Source organism: Triturus cristatus, chromosome 5_2, assembly GCF_964204655.1.
Source record: "Triturus cristatus chromosome 5_2, aTriCri1.1, whole genome shotgun sequence".
Classification (NCBI taxonomy): domain Eukaryota; kingdom Metazoa; phylum Chordata; class Amphibia; order Caudata; family Salamandridae; genus Triturus; species Triturus cristatus.
The window spans coordinates 972,880,613-972,899,473 of NC_140588.1; the positions used below are offsets into that span (position 1 = coordinate 972,880,613).

Here is an 18,861-nt window from a genome sequence, read left to right on the forward strand (position 1 = left end):
CACATAAAAAAGACATGCACGATGATAGAAGGATTATAGTTCAATCAGGAAATACCTCTCATTGAGAACGTTTCTGCACTAACCGGCCCTCCATCACTATTGATTAATCAAATTCAGATCCTGCACAATTTCAAGTAATTTCACCAATTTCACATAGTGTGTAATTTCAGATAAAGATGGTATTTAAAATAAAGAACTAGACACAAAGTTTAATTACGTGCATTCTTGCGCTTACAGAAATGCAGTTGAGCATGTGTAACTAGCATGTACCTACTCAAATGCCTTCCTCAAAATGACACTGTCAAACCAACTTCTCTAGAAAATCGAGGCACTGAACACCAAAAAGTGAATGGGCCTGACAAACATATCTATGCCTTTTGAGAGATCACATGTATGGAAGAAGAAGCATGCTCATCAGGTAAACGAAAGGGAAATTAACATGACAAGAGTCCCGCTGGATGAATCATCTGCTTACCCTTAATTAGAAAACACTGATACACCTCTCACTGAAAAGGGGGCAACTGACTCCCCAAGGGCAAAGGAACCTATACAATCCGATTCCATGTAATTAGTGATGTCATGTGGGAAAACGTTCACACACATTGACAGCCTAATATATGAGTAAAGACAAATTATCTTGTAATTTTGGGTTAATGCAATGCACCCCTTGCTTGAACTGCTGAAGCCAATAAACAATGCTACTATGCCCTTTTTTAACAGGTTATTTTGACTCCAAACTATGTGGTCCTCAGATTCGAGGAAAATAACACCTGAGCTTATGATTGTAAGATAATATTTTAAGAATAGAAAGCCAACAAGGAACCCTTTAAAACTCGTGAACAGCAAAATCAATCTGAGCATTAAATGGTGCTGGCCATACCATTCAGAAAGAAAACAAATATTACCTTGCCATGACTGCGAATTGAAGAAATATGTTATTTGCTTTAGCAGCTCAGACTCAATAAACTAGTTGTATCAGTGAATTACTGGTATGGAATTTAAAGAAGGAAGCCAAGATAAATTTGTATCCTATTGAAAGTCTAGTTTATGAATTAGGCAGACATGATATTGCCCACTCATTTTGGCAAATATCCTGCTCTCAGTGTATCTCCAGCTATTAGATTAATGCTGTCAAAAGGTTGTCACGACTAGTACCACAAATATTGTTAAGCTAAATCCAGAAACTACTTACAGGCCTTTATGATAAAATAGTCTATATTAATGTCCTATAAGCCCTGAGATATATTATCCATGTTTCTTTATTTCTGTATTTTAATCGGTTTAATTTATGTATTAGTTTCAGAAACTAATAGTTAAACTATGTCTGATCTTTCTTTTCAGTTTTCTGTGCAATGACATCACAGACATTTGTGGAATGAATTCACCTAGCTTTGCAGTTATCTTTCTGCCTTTGCCTCTCTCGATATTTACCCAACTGAAAAAAGAACTACAATTAGTATAAAATTCTGCCTAGAGATTAACCCACAGCAACACACAAACAAGATCAAAGTATGAATCCCAAAGAAAGAGTCAGGAAAGTTTTTGGCGAACAAGGGGTCGGTTTCCCGGCCGCGGAAACTCTTCCTCAAAACCCTTCATGGCACGAGGCAATAGGTCCCTCCAAACCTATAACTATCCCAACTTTTACCCACAAAGACAAAGAGGAGGTCGCTTTCGCTATAACAGAGGAGATAGAAGACAAAGAGGATTCTCATCAGGTAGGTCACCCCAAAGACCCTTCACCTTCCCCTATAAAGGTGGGAGGGAGACTAGCCCAATTCTCTGGAAATTGGAATTTAGTGACACAAGACCCTTGGGTACTACAAACGGTCAAGGGATACCGAATGGAGTTCACACATACTCCCTTCCAGGTCAAAACCCCAAGAGAAATTCTGTTCTCCCAAGAACAATCCAATCTGGTAACAAAAGAAGTGCAAGACCTCCTAACCAAAGGTACCATCAGGGAGACAATTCATCCAAAGGGTGGCTTTGTCAGCAACATATTTTTTGTGGAGAAAAAGAACAAAGAAATGAGACCTGTAATAAACCTACAAGAACTAAACGAATGGGTTGTCTACCGCCACTTCAAAATGGAAGGGATATATCTCTTAAGGGACATACTAAGAAAAGGGGATTGGTTAACAAGACTAGACCTCAAAGACGCTTACCTTACTATCCCCATTTGGCCTCCCCACCAAAAATATCTCCGTTTTACATGGCAAAAGAAAATGTGGGAATTCTTCAGCCTCCTTTTCGGCCTATCTTCAGCACCATGGTGCTTCACAAAGGTTCTCAGACCAATAGTAGCTTCGCTCAGGGCAAAAGGCGTAAGGTTAATTATTTACCTAAACGACATACTAATTATGGGTCAGTGAAAAGACATTGTTTCCCTACATACTCAGTGGGCGATAGAGATATTAGAAAAATGAGGATTCGTCATAAACATAAAGAAATCGTGCTTAACTCCAGCTCAAGACACACAATTCCTGGGTTTCATTGTAGACGCAATCCGCACAGAGCTTCGCCTACCCAGAGACAAACTAAAAAAACTAAGGAAGGAAATAAAGAAACTCTTATTAGCCAGAACTTTTACACTGAAAGAGTTAGCGAAGATCCTAGGTCTCCTGTCCTCCACCATCCAAGCCATTTTCCCCGGTCCACTCTATTATCGGGCACTACAGAAACTAAAAAAGAAATGCCTTCAAAGAAATCAATCATACTCTCAAACACTATCCCTAGATCAGGACTCGAAGGAAGAATTCGAATGGTGGCTCAAAAACGCTCAAGCTTGGAACGGGAGGGCAATTTTCGGAGAGGAACCCAAATTAGTGATCGATTCAGATGCAAGCCTAGAGGGCTGGGGAGCAACTTGTGGACACTCTTCAACAGGGGGACGTTGGTCAGACCAAGAAAAGAACATGCACATCAACTGCCTGGAACTCCTAGCGGGCTCCTTCGCAGTCCGGAGCTTCACTCAGAAAAAGATAAAATGCTGTGTAATGCTCCGCATGGACAATATCTCTGCAGCCCGATATGTGAGCAAAATGGGAGGTCCACAGTCGAAAGACTTAGCGGAACTAGCCAAAGAGTTTTGGGGTTACTGTTTAAGCAAAGGAATTTCAGTTGTAGCACAACACATTCCTGGATTGAGCACCGGAGTAGCCGACTGGTTCTCCAGAAACTCCAGGGACTCCAGCAATTGGAGACTGAACAGAGAGATATTCTTACACATCCAACACATACGGGGACCCTTTAACATGGATCTCTTCGCAGACAGACTCAATACTCAACTGACTCCGTTTTTCAGCTGGAAACCAGACCCTCAAGCAACTAGGGTGGACGCTTTCTTACAAGACTGGAGAGGTCTAAGACCATATGCCTTCCCCCCGTTTGTCATGCTTCCCAGATTCCTCTTACATACACGCAGACTCAAGGAACCAGTAGTAGTGGTAACCCCCTTTTGGAAATCTCAAGCATGGTTCCCTGTAATCCTAGAAATGTCAGTAGACTTCCCTTTACTAATTCCTCACTTCCAGACCCTTCTCCTGGGCCCTCAAGGGGAAATACATCCTCTTATAGAAGAAGGCTCCCTCTCACTGATGGCATGGAAGATTTCCGGAGACAGTGGGAAATCCCTGGCCTTTCGCCAGATGCTCTCCGAGTCATGGGCTTTTGGAACAAGAAAGGCATATAGACTGGCATGGAACTTGGATGGATTTGCTGGTGTATTCAACGGGATATCAATCCCATTTCAGCTGATATAGTATACGTAATCAATTACTTATCAGAATTATTCGAATCTGGTTTATCCTATAGGACAGTAAACATCTACAGGTCAGCGATTTCTGCTGGTCATTCCTTAATAGACGGCCTTCCTGTCGGTCAAAATAGTCTGACAAGGAGAATTATGATAAGCATTGGGGTCATTAAACCACCGATACCTAACTATATCTCCCTTTGGGATGTTAAACTAATCCTTCAAGTTTTAGACAACTGGGGTGATAACCAACATCTATCACTTAAAAAACTCTCTTGTTTCCTTTAGACGCACATCTGATGTTAGAGCTCTAGATATCACCAGTAGAGCTTATCAACCTGAAGGAGTTTGCTTCTATATGAAAAGAAGAACTAAAACTCTTTCCTCAACTATTTTCTACCCTTACTTCTCTGGTAATCCTAAACTGTGCGTAGTGTAATGTATGAAAGAATATGAAAGGTGAACCCTTAACTTGAGGAACGATGTCACACAACTTATTATATCTCACAAAAGACCTCACAAAGCTGTTTCCCCCTCTACCTTAGCTAGATGGGTGAAACATGTCATGTCTGAAGGGGGTGTAGACGTTTCCGTTTTTGGAGCTCATTTTCTTAGAGGCGCCTCAGCCTACAAAGCTTTCACTTTAGGAGGGAGTTAACAGGATATTTTAAGAGCAGTCAATTGGTCTAACGAAAGCATGTTTAAAAGCTGCTATTTTAAACCATTAGCTAATGCAATTGATAATGTATTAAATGCACTTTGAACTTGCATAATATTGGCCTCCGTGTCATGCCATAAAATGTAGATTTTCCTCAGCCTGGTGAAAAGAAAATCTGGATTTTATTAAGGACACGGAGGCTAAGATTATCCCACCGCTAATACCCACCTGGGTAGATTAACGTATTATTTACTTTCTTTCAGAGTGAGCGGTGCTGGATCCTTTCTTCTCCTGAAGTCTTTCATGAAGAATTTATCTGGATTAAAATGTATTCCTTTCGCAACGCAGAATAAAAGAAGGAAGATGGCTACCTGTTACTAGACTATATACATATTCAAAAAGTTGTGAAAGTTCTAAATTCTTACTTATTGTTGCTGCTGTGAGCAGGCAATAAAAGGAGATTGCATAATCTTAGCCTCCGTGTCCTTAATAAAATCCAGATTTTCTTTTCACCAGGCTGAGGAAAATCTACATTGTGCATCAAAAAATCTAGCACCAATTAAATACTAGTTTGTTTACAAAGTGTTGAGGGAAACTCTTCAGTCACAACTGTAATAGACAATGATTTCCTAATTTAGGTCGACAGTGTTTCAACCTCTAAGCAAGTAATGAGTGATCATCAGGACAGGAGAAATTTAGCCTATGCAACAATATATTGAGGCTTGGTTCACTCTCTGAGAGACGCTAGTGGGTCTCTGGATCCCTATGTAACAAATGAAGGTTCAGAGGAGACAAAGTAAGAGAAAAGATGTCTTCTTTTCTTCCCAGATGAACTGACAATTATGTCAGTGTCAGGGTAGGATACAGGGTTTCCCAAAATCTGTGTAATCATGCATGAAGGTGTGTACGATTAGGCAGACATGGAGTCTGCATTAACTTAGCTGGGAAGAAATATCAACAACAAGAGCCGTATCATCAAAGACCTATATTAAGTTATTTATTTATCACTGGAAAAAGAGGCACTTATTGCTTTCAATCAACAGAGTTTGCCAGCTTTTGGCTGATTAACACTGGGAAGGGGATTTATTCTGAAGAAGGAGGGCTATGGCAAAACTGAGACCTTGATTTTTGAAGATGCTGATGTTATTTATAGAAAATGTATAGTTTCTTACCTGTTGGTGTAGTTTTGCAGCTTAAAGAATTTTCTGGATTCACATGCTGTGCATTATTCTGCCATCTAGTGGTTGGCTCCGGAATTGTTGTATTTGTCTTCTTCCTTACCCCCCCCCCCCCCCGGGGGCATCGACATACCACCATTTGGTGTCTTCCTGTCACGTCAACGTGCTTCCACCAGAAGCACCCACCTTTGGTCGCCATCTTCAGATTCTTTTTTTATTTTTTTTCTCCTTTCCTCCTTATTCTTTGCTCATCTTTCTTAGTGGAGGAGTGTGGGTTCACTAGTCAATCCAGAAAATACTTCAAGCTGCAAAACTACACCGACAGGTAAGAAACTATACGTTTTGCAGCGTGAATCTTTTCTGTATTCACATGCTGTGCATAGATTTTTTAGCAGTTTGTTAGTCTTGTGGTGGCTGGGTGGAAGATGAACGTTGGTTTGTGAATAGATGTTGGATGACCCTTTGTCCTACATGTGCTTCTTTATTTATTTGGATGTCCACACAGTAGTGTTTTGTGAACGTGTGCACTGAAGACCATGTTGTTGCCATGTAAATGTCTTGAATTGGAGTACTGGCTAGAAAGGCGATTTTGCATCTTTCTTTCTTGCTGAGTGAGCCTGTGGAGCTCTTTGCAATTGTTTGTCCTGCTTGTTTGTGGCATATTTGTATGGCTTGTGCAATCCATCTTGCAATTGTGTTCTTGGTTACTGGCCTTTCCAGAATACTGTTAGCAAAAGAAACAAAGAGTTGCTTTGTCTTCCTGCAATCTTTAGTTTTTTCAATGTGATACATGACTGCTCTTCCAGCGAAAAGAGTGTGCAATGCCCTTTCTGCTTGTGTCTTCGGATTTTGGAAGAAACTTGGTATTTTTATGAATTGGTTTATGTGGAATCGTGATACCATCTTTGGCATGAAGTGTGGATCTATTCTTATGATGATTCTGTCATTATGTATTTGGAAGTAGGGTTGCTGTAGTGTTAGTGCCTGCAAAACACTAACTCTACGTAGTGATGTTATTGCTACTAAGAAGGCCGTCTTCAGTGTGAGCATCTGTGGTGTTGCCTTGTGTAGTGGCTCAAATGGTGCTTTCATCAGCTGAGCGAATACTATATTTAGGTTCCATGTGGGTGCTGGCACTGTTTTTGGTGGTGTGATTCTTCTTGCCCCTTCTAGGAACCTCTTGACCACGTGAGGAGTGAAGATGCTCTTTCCAGTGTGTCCTCTTGTACATGCTACAATTGCTGCTAAGTGAACTTTCAGTGATGTGTAGGTTAGTTTACTATGTAGTAAATGTTTTACGTACTTCAGAACTGTCTTTTCTTTTGTGATTTTTGGGGAAAGACATTCTTTGAGGCACCATAGAGAGTATCTTTTCCATTTAGCCGTGTAACATTTCCTCGTGGTCAGCTTTCTTGCTTCTCGTAAAACTGCCATTGTGCTTTCTGGTAGCTTTAGGTGTGCAAATTCTATGTCCTCAGGAGCCATGCTGCAAGGCTCAGGCTCTCGGGTTCTGGGTGAAGTACTTTTCCTTTTTGCATTGTTAGTAAGTCTTGTCTTTTTGGCAATTTGTGAATTGATCCTTGAGATGTCTCCATTATCTCTGAGAACCAAGTCTGTCTTGCCCATTCTGGGGCAATGAGAATCATTGTCATGTGGCTGTTTTTACATTTGTTGATCACCCTGTAGAGTATTGGTATCGGGGGAAAAGCGTAAGCAAATATTCCTGATCAGTCTATTCATAGCGCATTCTCCAGGGACTGATTGCACGGTTTCCTGGATGCGAAGTGTTGGCATTTTGCATTGTGGGGTGTTGCAAAGAGGTCAACATTTGGAGTTCCCAATTTGTGAAAGATCTTGATGAGTTCTGTTTGATTCAATTCCCACTCGTGGGATGAGGATGCTTGTCTGCTCAGCCTGTCTGCTTCTACATTGTCCTTATCTGGCAGGTGTATTGCTATTATGTTTATGTTCCATGTGATTGCCCACGTCCAGAATTGCTGAGCTAGAGTCAAATCACTTAATCTCCCCGTGCTTAACAAAAATGAATGTCCTCATGTAACGCAAAGGGTACTATGTAAAGCGCTCTGATACCCGATACCTTCGGGTCGAGTTCGTGCTATATAAAACTCAGTAAAAAAACAGTGTCAATGATTGCGTTCCTCCTTGCTTGTAAAACATGGTGGTTGTGTTGTCTGTTTGTATCAGGACTGTCCTTCCGTAGAGCTCTTTCTGAAAGGCTTTTAAGGCTAGGAACACTGTATTTAACTCCAGGATATGGATGTGCTGCTGAGCATCCTGCTGTGTCCACAATCCCCTGTGAAGCATCTGTCGGTATGGTCACTGTCGGAGTTAGTTGTGTTAAGGGTCTCCCTTGTGATATGTTTGTTTGGTTCCACTATGCTATTTCCTGATGTATTGTTTGTGTGACAACCACTAGATCTTCCAAATTCCCTGTTGCTTGTGACCATTGAGCTTGAAGCCATTCCTGGAATGGTCTCATGTGTAGGCGAATGTTGGGAATCAAGTGAATGCATGAAGCCATCATTCCTAGCAGCTTCCCCACTGTCCTCACTGCCAGAGCTATTCTTTTTTCGCTTGGGAACACCTTCCCTAATATTGCATCTATCTATGCTCCTAAGAACACCTTTTCTTGTTCTGGCTCTGGGGAAGATTTGTCACAGTGAATGGAAAACCAGAGCTGAACTAGTGTCTCTATTACTTGCTGTATATGTTGTTTGCAGAGTTTGTATGAGCTTGCTCTTACTAACCAGTCGTCTAAATACGGGTATACATGGATTCCTTGCCTTCTTAGGTGAGCAGCAACTGCTGCTAGGCACTCTGTGAACACTCTTGGTGCCGACTTTAGACCGAATGCTAGCACTTTGAATTGGTAGTGTGTCTCGTTGACCACAAATTTTAATAAACCTTTTTGTTTGTTGTTCATGGGAATGTGTAAATAGGCATCTTTTAAGTCTATGGTTGACAAGTAGTCTCCTTTTTGCAATTAAGGAACCACCTCTTGCAGGGGTGTCATCTTATGAATTTGTTGAGAAATCTGCGATCTAATATAGGACCCAGTGTTCCTTCTATCTTTGGAATTAGGAAGTATGTGGAGTAAATTGCCTTGTTTCTTTCCTTGTGTGGTACGTGTTCTATAGCTTCTTTCGCTTGTAGTTCTTGTACCTCTTGGAGTAGCTGAGTAACTTCTCTTTTTGAATGCACCCTCCTTTTTGGGCTTTTGTTTGGAGGTGGTTTGATCAGTTCTATGCAGTAACTGTACTGTATTATGTTTAAGATCCATTTGTCTAAAGTGATCTCTCTCCATTTGTAGAGAAAGTATTTTAATCTGCCTCCTACTGGTGTAGAATGTTGGAGGAACTGTTTGTTTGTTTGATGTCTTTGTCCTATTGCGGGCACACTCAGTGATGTTTCTTGAGTGTGTGTATTGTTTGGAATGCAGTCCCTTTGTTGATGTGGGTGCTCTCAGTGAAAGGCCTCTTCCACTGGAGCGTCCTCAAAAGGATTGTCTTCCTTGCTGGTATTGGCAATTTTTTTGTTGCCCTTGACTTATCCCTTGGCATCCTTGCTGATATGACTGATACAAAGTTGTAGGGTGATGGTTACCTCTGCCCGCTGGTCATCTTGAGGGGGTGCCTCTACCCATGCCACCTCTGAATTGCAGAGCGCCCATAGATCTTGCTGTCTCGTTGTCCTTCTTTATGCGGTTCCGTGTGTCATCCACTACGCTTCCAAACAGCGGTTCTCCATTGAAGGGAGCGTTCAGGATATTGTTCAGTACCTCTGGTTTTGATCTTGAGATCCGCGGCCATGCATGTCTTCTTTCGGTGCGGATCATCATCTATGTACTTGATGTTTCAGCGGGATCTAGGGCAGATTTTAAGCATGTATTCGCTGTATTCTTACCTTCCTCTACCAAGTGGCTTGCTCTCTTTTGGAATTGTTCCGGTAGGTGCTTTAATACCTCCCCTACCTCCTCCCAGTGCTGGTATGGATGTCTGTTGAGCAATGCATTTGAATATGCTATGCGCCATTGATTTGCCACACTTCTCTTGACATTTCTCCCCATAAGGTCCATCCTCTTGCTTTCCTTGTCTGGTGGTGGACCAGTAGTGGTTGTTACAGTAGCCCTTTTCCTGGCTGTGGCTGTTATGATGGAGTCAGCTGCCACTGAACGCTTTATGTAAATAGGGTCCTTGGAGGAGTGTTTGTATGTATTTTTTCTCTCCTCTAGATGTGACTGCTTTGCATGTGGCAGGCTCCTTAAAGTCTTGAGCAGAAAACATGATTGGGGTTTTCCTTCCTCTAGGTGAACTCCATAGGTATCTTCTGCCTTCTTGATGACTTGTATGTACAACCAAGTCATCAAGAAGGCAGAAGATACCAATGTCGTCTGGCGGTGAAGGCCTCAAAGGATATGGATCAACAGCTTCTTCTGGGGATTCGGTGTCGAGGTCTTGCCATTGTAGCTCTTGAACCTCAGACGTTTCTGAGCCCATGTAAGTCTGTTCGTCTGCTTCTTTCCCAAAAAAGAATTCTTCTTCTTGCTCCTCGAGCGGTTCGGGTGTCATTGGAGGCTCTAACTCCTCGATGCTCTTTTCCATTTCTGTTGACGTTTTCGGTGGTATCTTGAATTGCTTCAAGCTTTCTTCGAACTCTTTCTTTCTTTGCATAATACTCGTCATTTCTGCTTCTAGTCTATTCTTCTTCTTCTCAATCTCTGCCGTGTGCATTTCAGCGTCAAGACTTTCTGCCTTTCTCTTTGCGGTCGACTGCATCTTCACCGCTGTCTAGGCATGTTTGGACCACTCTTTTTTCGACGTCGAAACATCCTTTCCTTGACCGTCTCTCGACATCTTGAATTTTTCGAGGATCTTCTCCGTTACGGAGTCCTTGTCTAAGGATCCTACGGCGTGTTTGTCTCTGGACGCAGCTGCAGACGTCGAGTGCTTCAACGCCGAAGTTCCTTTCGAGGCCTTTGATTCCACCTTTCGGGACTTGTCTAGTTTTTTCAAGGTCGATGGTTCTCTTACCTCTCTCGAAGTCTTCTTTTCGATATCTACTACTTGGATGTCCATGGCTGCATGTTGTAGTTGGCTCTTCTCTGTCTCTCCTTTACCCTCAAAGTTTTTGGGTGACGGCATAACACGTCTTGCAATCTTCACTTCGGTGATCCAGTGGTAAGCAAAGGTTGCAGACAGGATGTTGGTCCTTCTGGGCGTACTTGTGGTCACAATTTTGGTAAAACTTGAACGGTGTCTTGTCCATCACCGCGCACAGGGAGACCCCTGTATGCGCATTGTCCCGTCGTCGGCGAGGTTGTTCTTTTCACCTTTCGGCGCCCTCCGGCTCCTTAATTTGAAGTATGGTATGTTGAATTGTCGTACTGTATGTTCTTGAAGATTATTCTTTAATTTTTGTCGATTCTTCTCTCCAAATTTCAGGAGCTCTTTCCGTATCGATCCAGACCCAACAGCGGAAAAAAAGAATCTGAAAATGGCGACCAAAGGTGGGAGCTTCCAGGGGACACCAAATGGTGGTATGTCAATGCCCACAGGAAGAAAAAGAAAGAGAGAAAACAAATTCAACAATTTCTGGCCCAACCACAGGCGAAATAATGCACAGCATCTGAATCCAGAAGATTCATGCTGCAAAAATGACACTGCAGGGTGCATTTAGGCTTAGTAAGCAGACTTAAAATGTATGTACATTATAATACAAACATCCTAATGTTTTTCACATTATAATCCAAACTTTGTTTAATGCAGCAAGCAAAGTTGCTAAGGAAATAATCGATGATACTCGTTAACACATAAGTAAACTATATCCCTTTTTATATGGGTAGACAAGTTAGCAGATGGACTCTTTTTGAGAATATTTCATGACCTTTGCTTTAGATGGCTGGACACTTTGCATAAGAACATGATGACATTAGAGGTAGACATTCTCCTAGTTGATAATCTGCAAGAAAAATAGATCACCAGACATGAATATTTCCAATCTAATCAAAATATGTATTAGTTTAAAATGTGTGTTGGTTAGAAGAACACTGAATGATTAAAGGCAGTTTATTATTGGTCATTTGCCTTTAATGGAAAGTCCAACGAGTTCACAGGCCTGCTTTGGAGATGAAACTTTACATTCTGGGATCTTCCAGTTAGAACATTTGTATGGATAGTCATCACATCCCAATGTGCTGGAAGCACATACATGAAAGAATATCCTATAACTTCATGGGTCCTGTTCATTTACTGGATGACAAAACAGTTATTGTATACTTTTTGAAAGACTGGACATTGCACCTCCTTTGCCATGTAAGATATTTATTTATGTAATTGAATTTATATAGTGCTTTTAATCAAAATTATCCAAAGGGCTAGCCACAAAAAGTCCTCCAATTGTACCAAACACAAACACAGAAAAATTTGACAGCAGCATCAACATGGACATATCCAAAACATAAATCAACATTAATGAGAATATGCAGGGCTATGAAGTTGGCTCTTTAGCTGTTTCTAAATCAAAAAGGAACAAAGACAGTAATATAGGAGTTGATAGCTATGTGTTGCTCCTCTTGAATGGAGACTGGGTTTCAAACACTAAGGTTAATACTGTGTCTAAAGTAAGAATGTTACTTTGGCTGTAGTGCAAGTGCAGAATCATTCTCATGCCCCCGCTTCACCAACCTGTACCCTATTGTACTTTGGCTTTGTCAAATCCATCTACATTGATTGACCCCCTCAATATAGTAAGGATCAGTAGCACTAAAGAACAAAATACGATGCAGACTAATCAATCACACGGTGGGCCTACCTCTTCTGTTCGAGAAAACCTCTAGAATTTAGCTGTGAACATACCCCTTCTAGACCCTGCCTATTGCAAAGCAAACTCTTATCATACATTCAAACCATGAACGTGATATCCACTGGTCCACACTTGCTCTCTATTCACATCTCTAGGTCTGTGGGATTTAAGGCTGTCCTTTGTCCGTCTCTGTAATGGCTTCTAAATTGTTAAGCCACCTCCCTCTACCTAGTGTGACCCTGTCCTGCTTTGCTTTCCACCAGAATAGGCATCAGATCACTACTCTTTACCTTTAATTCTTCATTGCTCTTTGATGCTTGGACTCTCTTCTCTATTCTTGGGATTGCACCTAAAGGAAATTGAGTTTGCGGTGTGTTATACATTCTGTAATTATATAAATAAATAAATACATTTTGATTGGCATATGCTCATCAAAACAGCTTAAACCAACTGTTAATTATCAGGATGATTTGTGCCTCTGGTCACCTGGGTCTATTAGTAAATGTGAAGATAACATGTTTATGTTTCCTTAAAATATTACTTATTAGAGATGGTAAGATTGGTTTAGAAATTCATATGAGAACTTAACATTACGAGTGTCTGCCATGGAAATCACGAGCTTGTATGGTGGGTGATTTAGCATGCTACTTATGCGATCACATGCAGAATAATTGAGTGGTGTCTCATTCCTGTCCCCCAAGTGCTTCCTATTCCCAAAAACATCAATATACCAAAATTGTATGAATATTCTTGGACATGCCCTGTCCAATTCTGTGCATTACATAGTACATTATGTTACCATACTGCCCTTTTATTGGCAGGACAGACACTGATCTTTTGCAACCTCCTAAAATCAGTATTGGAAGGAATCCTATGACAGTTGCACATGCCCTCTCATTCCTCTGACAGCTATTATCACTGAATGACAGCTGCATCAGGAGTCACAGATGCCAGTGAGCATTGCAGCAGCTGCAGTTTTTATCCATTGACACTAATCACCCAGGTGCCCCATAGCAACCCTCCTCCCTTCCCCAGTAGCTGCAGTTACTGAATGGCAACTGCAGCAAAAAATGACTGTGTGTGCCCCCTGTTGCACCTGTCAATAACGTATTCACCAAAAGAGTGATAGGGTAATGAAGGGAAAATAGGCTCTTGTGAGTTTAGGCCAAAGTGCTTGGAATACAGATACATAGGATCCGATCACAAAACAAATGTGTTACATGTCTTTAGTGGTAAGGCAGTGATGGATGCAGCTATTAACACTACATTATGAAAACAGAATTGTGGAGGTGGCAATGTGAGATAAGAATGTGTGCATTTGTTGTGTTGCGTTTTGTTGTGGTGATGATGTGTTTTTTGTGCTGTACTCTTTTTGTGCTATACTATATGTATTGTTGTGTTGTACTGCAGTTGAAGAACTGATACATTCCTTTTTTAATGCTTTGTTGCATTGTGCCCGGTTATTTTTTTGTTTTATTTTGTATCATGCTGTGCTGTTGTTCACTTTAAAGATGATACATTTTCTACCAAAGTAGGTAATTTCTTTAAAGATCCAGTGACAAACAAGCATTTCCACTGTATGGGGCGGTAAAATGCTGCTGCTTCAACCCTTCAACAATTCAAAACACCATACAGGCCAAAACTATTGTCAAGACCAGTCTTAAATGAGCACTCCAGGTGCTTAATTTCTGTGGAACTAACATCAATGTTTATAAGTCATAAATTCTAAATCTTATGAGCCCCATTCACAAAGGTAAATCTATACATGTACATTTACTACTAATAAATGTATTGTTATACTTTTGAGTAACTTTACTAGTTTGGACTATTTGCAAAATCCGAGTGTAAAGTTACTCAAAAGTGTAGACTTATATGTCTCCACCCCCTATAACCCTATAAAAGGGGGAGGAGCCAAATTTACAAGTGTGAAGTTACTTCTGGCAAAAAAGAGCATTAGTAGGTCCAATATCTCACACAGTCTACCACTGATACTGCAACACACATAGAAAAGGATGGAAATAGGGACATAAAATAAACCCCCCATAGGAAACAATGTTAAATTAAATTAGATTATTTAAAAGTACTAAATATAAATAAATATAAATTACTGCCAAAAAATCTAAATATAATGCAGATTTCCATTTAATTGTTAAATATTTTAATAGCCTTTTTTATTTAAAAATTAATGAAACATTAGTTTTTATCATTAATTCAAATATTTTTTATTAATTCTACACTCTGAAAATGTGAATAGCCAAATGTAGTAAAGTTACTCAAAATTGAAAGAGTAAATTACATGTGTAAATTATTCACAAGTGTAAGTTACCTCTGTGGATAGCCCCAAGTTGTGAGAATTTCCAGAGGAAAAATAGGAGAGGTGGATGTGGAGAGTTACACTCGTAGGTTTGTGAATATGCCATTTTGCAATACTGTAGGAGTACTATTATAGTTCTATTGCACATACTACAAAATACAGTTTATTAATAGGCCGCTACGATTGGCTTGAAAGATTCCAGCGTACTCCAAGTACATTCTGATAACAGTTTAATTGTTTTTTCAACTTTAATGTGTTTATCTTGATTCCAACACCAAGAGAGGGTGTCCTTGCAAAACCAACTAAACTCACATATTCGTGACTGGCCAAAGTAATCTGCTTTTTAAAGTGCAAACGTTTCAAGTTATCTGTAAGCATACAGTGAGAAACTGAACAAAATACATGCAGAATACTTGGTGGGGGTGAATACTTATAGTTGTACCGAGGCAATTATTTGGTACTATTCCAAAATGAGGTGTTTTTCCTTCAAAACGTTTAGGTAGCAATGCAAAGCCAATGCCTTTCTGTTCCACTGCCACATCAGTTATACTATTGCCACCATATCATCCACAATTTACCACACCGTCTTACATCATATGCGCCCATTTCTATACCTACTACAACACTTATGGCCATATTCACAAAATATTTTTATATACTTTGTTGGCCAAAAAAGAAATGTGTGTTTGAAAATTCCACAGCCTGATTCAGAAAGGAAGTATTTATGAAGTTTTATCATTCCTAAATTGCTGTGGCCACAACGAAAAATCCAACACTGCCGTAGGAAAGGGAGTGTCAAATACAATAAAAATGCACAATCGCAAATGTTTTTAGGTATCACAAAAAGTTTGCAGATAATGTCTCACCCTGGAAACATTACTCCTGATATTACAGGGGTCAGTGCATTTCTAGGGCTGTGGAAAGACATTCCACAGTTGAAGAGTTTTCATCAGAGGTATTTTCAGAATGTAGATGTTAGATTCATTGCAAAACCAAAGGGGATGATGGATGGAGTGTTGAACATTGCAAGCACTCACCCCCAGTCAACTGATCTGGGTTTAATCCATCATCATTCTTTAGCTCACACCGCCACCCCAGTTCAGACATGGCCATATGCACATCGGTCTGACCCTGTGCCTCATGGGAACAGTACAGCCCAAACTGACAAGTTAGAGTCATTTACAAAAATAGTTTCCCATGAAGTGGAAAATTTATATTGGTAGATTCGTGAACTTACAGTATCTAGAAATCTATGCTGGTCACTGGTTTCCATAGATAATCCTTTGATTCTATGTTTAATCTGAAAAGCCGAGAAATCTTTCCTGGACCTTGCAACTTGGACTTTGGGATAGGACCGATGGATGCTATGTCTATAAGTCCTCTTTGTTATTTTCCAAACACCCACAAAGACAGATCATTTAATTTTTAAGGCTGAGTGTTGAGAAGGATCCTATTACATGCCCCAACTTGAAGGCATCCTGCACAAGTGAGCACTAAAGCTAAAGTCAAATGAAAAACCCAATGCCTCAGAAACTTTGCTAGCTAGTCTTGTTCAGGCGAGCACAGCTCTATCCTATCTCCATGGTGAGCCAATCCTTAAAACCAGGTAAGGCATCGTCTTAGGGTGGTAGTAGTCCCAAGCTACAAAATACTGGTAAAGTTGCATTTCTTCATTGAACGAGAAGTACTTCAGTGGGATAACTTCTATTTTACCTAACCCTTCCAAAATTAAAATCTATTCCAGAAGCCTGCAAAGACTCCTTAGGAGAATGAGGTCACCACTTCAGCTCACATGCCCCTCCTTATGCATTAGGGAATGTCCTTACCATAATCTTTGGTACTAACAGGGGATATCAAAGATTATCCTAGAAATCTGCTTTGTCCGCTTCAGCACTCTTTTCTCTAATTTGGTGACAAGACAAACAGCAGTAGAGTGCAAATGCATACATATTAACCATTTTGTCCTATAGGAATACTTCCACCACACTTTCTAATTCACAAACCCACAGAAAACAAAGTGAGTTATTGATATAAGTGAGGTATTAAAAATAACCACTACAATTTCTAATAAATCAGTATTTGAAAAAAAATGTCTAACAGGCCTTTTTTTGATTTAACAAAGTCTGGGTCATACACTAATATGCAAAAGCAATTATGAAAACAGGTTACCAAGCAGTCTGCGGTGGGCTATATAACAGCTCTTAAAATATCTTACAAGCAATTTATTTAAAACCTGCAAATCACCATTTTTGCATCTGTGTTTTTTATTGTTGGGATCTAAGAGCCAACTTGTTCCAACTTTCTGTCTGTGATTCTTTAGACAAGAGCACTTCCTGTTGCACCATCATAGTGTTTGTCTTTTTATGCTGTGCAGTTTAGTCAATTTCTGAAATGATACGCTCCTGATTGATTTCTTTGCACTGTAGTGGACTTCAACAAAGACACTATGCATGTTGAGTATGTACATATGGACCATTGAAGGTCTGTTAACTTGAGGCAATGCTTCTGGTTCCAGTGTCAAATCACTAAGATATTTCTGAGCTTCAAGTCTAGCTTTCTGAATAACGAATGGCCTCTTTAGCTGTACTTAAAAATCATACAGCGCTTCAAAGTTGCAAACTTCAGCAGTACAAAAAGTTTGTGAATGGATTTTTGGTTTAATTATCTCAAGGTATCAACATCTCGAGTTAAAAAAATGGGAAAAAGCAAAAGAAAAAAATCTGCATGGGAACATGTACAATCTAAAGATTAAGGATAATAGACATGTTAACAGAAAAAGATTGTAGGGAGGGAAAGATGTGAATGGCTCTCCTACTAAATTAATAACAGGAAAATAAACAAAGGTTCTTGTGACTGGTAAAGAGGTAAAAGCTTAAGTTTAAGGAAAAAATTTGAAACAAACCTGAGAAAGGCAAAATCAAATTCTTTGGTTTACCTCCAGGATTATTAATACAATATTGAAAAATAGAAACCAGTGATTAATTAAACTGAGCTTAATCACTAATGATTTATTTCAGTTTCAAACAGGATAATGGACCTGAAAGAAAACATATTAAACCGTTGCTTACATGTTCAAAAGCACAGAAATATGTCTTTGCAGATAACAGAAAATCACTTACAGAATTCGGAACTTGTTAAATTGATGTTTATTGTACTAATTTGTGGCAGAGAAGGTTGAGTGCTGAGTACATGTAGTATGCCACTGTGTAAACAGCAATGATATGTTGGGATAGGAGAAACAGGTGGTTGCCTGGAACAATTATATGAGTGGAAATTAATCTATAGCTTAAAGTGACTGGTTGACAGATTACTGGATGTTAAACTGTTAGAAATCTGGGCATAAGAAATGTAATACCTTTTGCTTACGGAGACTTCCTGGGCTGGTGGGTGTGGAGATTGGAGACTGCTTGGATTTGGGTGTGGAAAGTTGGCTGCTGGATGTCCCATTTGCTGCCACAAAACAAGACCAAAGTCAGAAAAGTAAATCAAAAGTTAACTGATGTGCATTGAAAAAGATGTTATTGGTTTCTTAAACTTTCGTCATAAAAAGATATATAATTTTTTAAGTTAAGGCCTGAATTCCAAAGGTACTTACGGGTAGTAAATTTATGAGCGCTGAGCCTCTACACTCAGAGCGTAATCTTCGCAAACAGGGTGGACTCTCCAAATTGGGAACAGCTGTGCCGAGTGCGGAGATTCCGCTCCGAGTGCAGAGAATCTGCCACGAGTGCAGAGAATCTGCCACAAGTGCGGAGACTCAGCACTCGTAACTTTATTACACGTAAGTACCTTTGTGAATCAGTCTGGAAATTGTCAATGGAAATGGTAATTATTAACTGACATTATCTCGTGACAACATAGGCGTGGTAAACAAACAAGTGTATAGGATGATTGGCAGACAGATGACAATGAATGGCAATTTGAGGACAGTATCATGCATGAGGCAGATGGACTAATATGTCAAAAGAGGCGAGAAATTACTTAAATACATATAGATTACACTTCTGCAACTCAGAATCCAGAAGAGGGAATGACCAAGCTAGCCAAAGACTGTAAAAAGTGAGAATGGAGAGTAGAGCTTACCCCAACTACTGTTGCCAAAATCAGATACTACTGTTACAGGTATCATTTG

At 40.1% G+C, this 18,861-nt stretch overlaps 1 protein-coding gene across 17 annotated transcripts in view; it reads right to left on the reverse strand.

The window, feature by feature from the left end:
* Nucleotides 1-18,861, reverse strand: part of DCX (doublecortin) — a 392,216-nt gene that overhangs the window by 14,186 nt on the left and 359,169 nt on the right. For 9 of the 17 annotated variants that reach the window (XM_085608205.1, XM_085608198.1, XM_085608194.1 and 6 more), the window contains one exon: nucleotides 18,085-18,179. The exons of 2 other annotated variants lie outside the window; for them this stretch is intronic. In XM_085608205.1, coding sequence (XP_085464331.1) covers nucleotides 18,085-18,179 — 95 coding nt within the window. Of the gene's footprint in view, nucleotides 1-12,705; nucleotides 12,765-18,084; nucleotides 18,180-18,861 lie in introns of all 17 variants that reach the window. 6 more of the 17 variants (XM_085608206.1, XM_085608201.1, XM_085608203.1 and 3 more) reach the window with 1 other exon arrangement.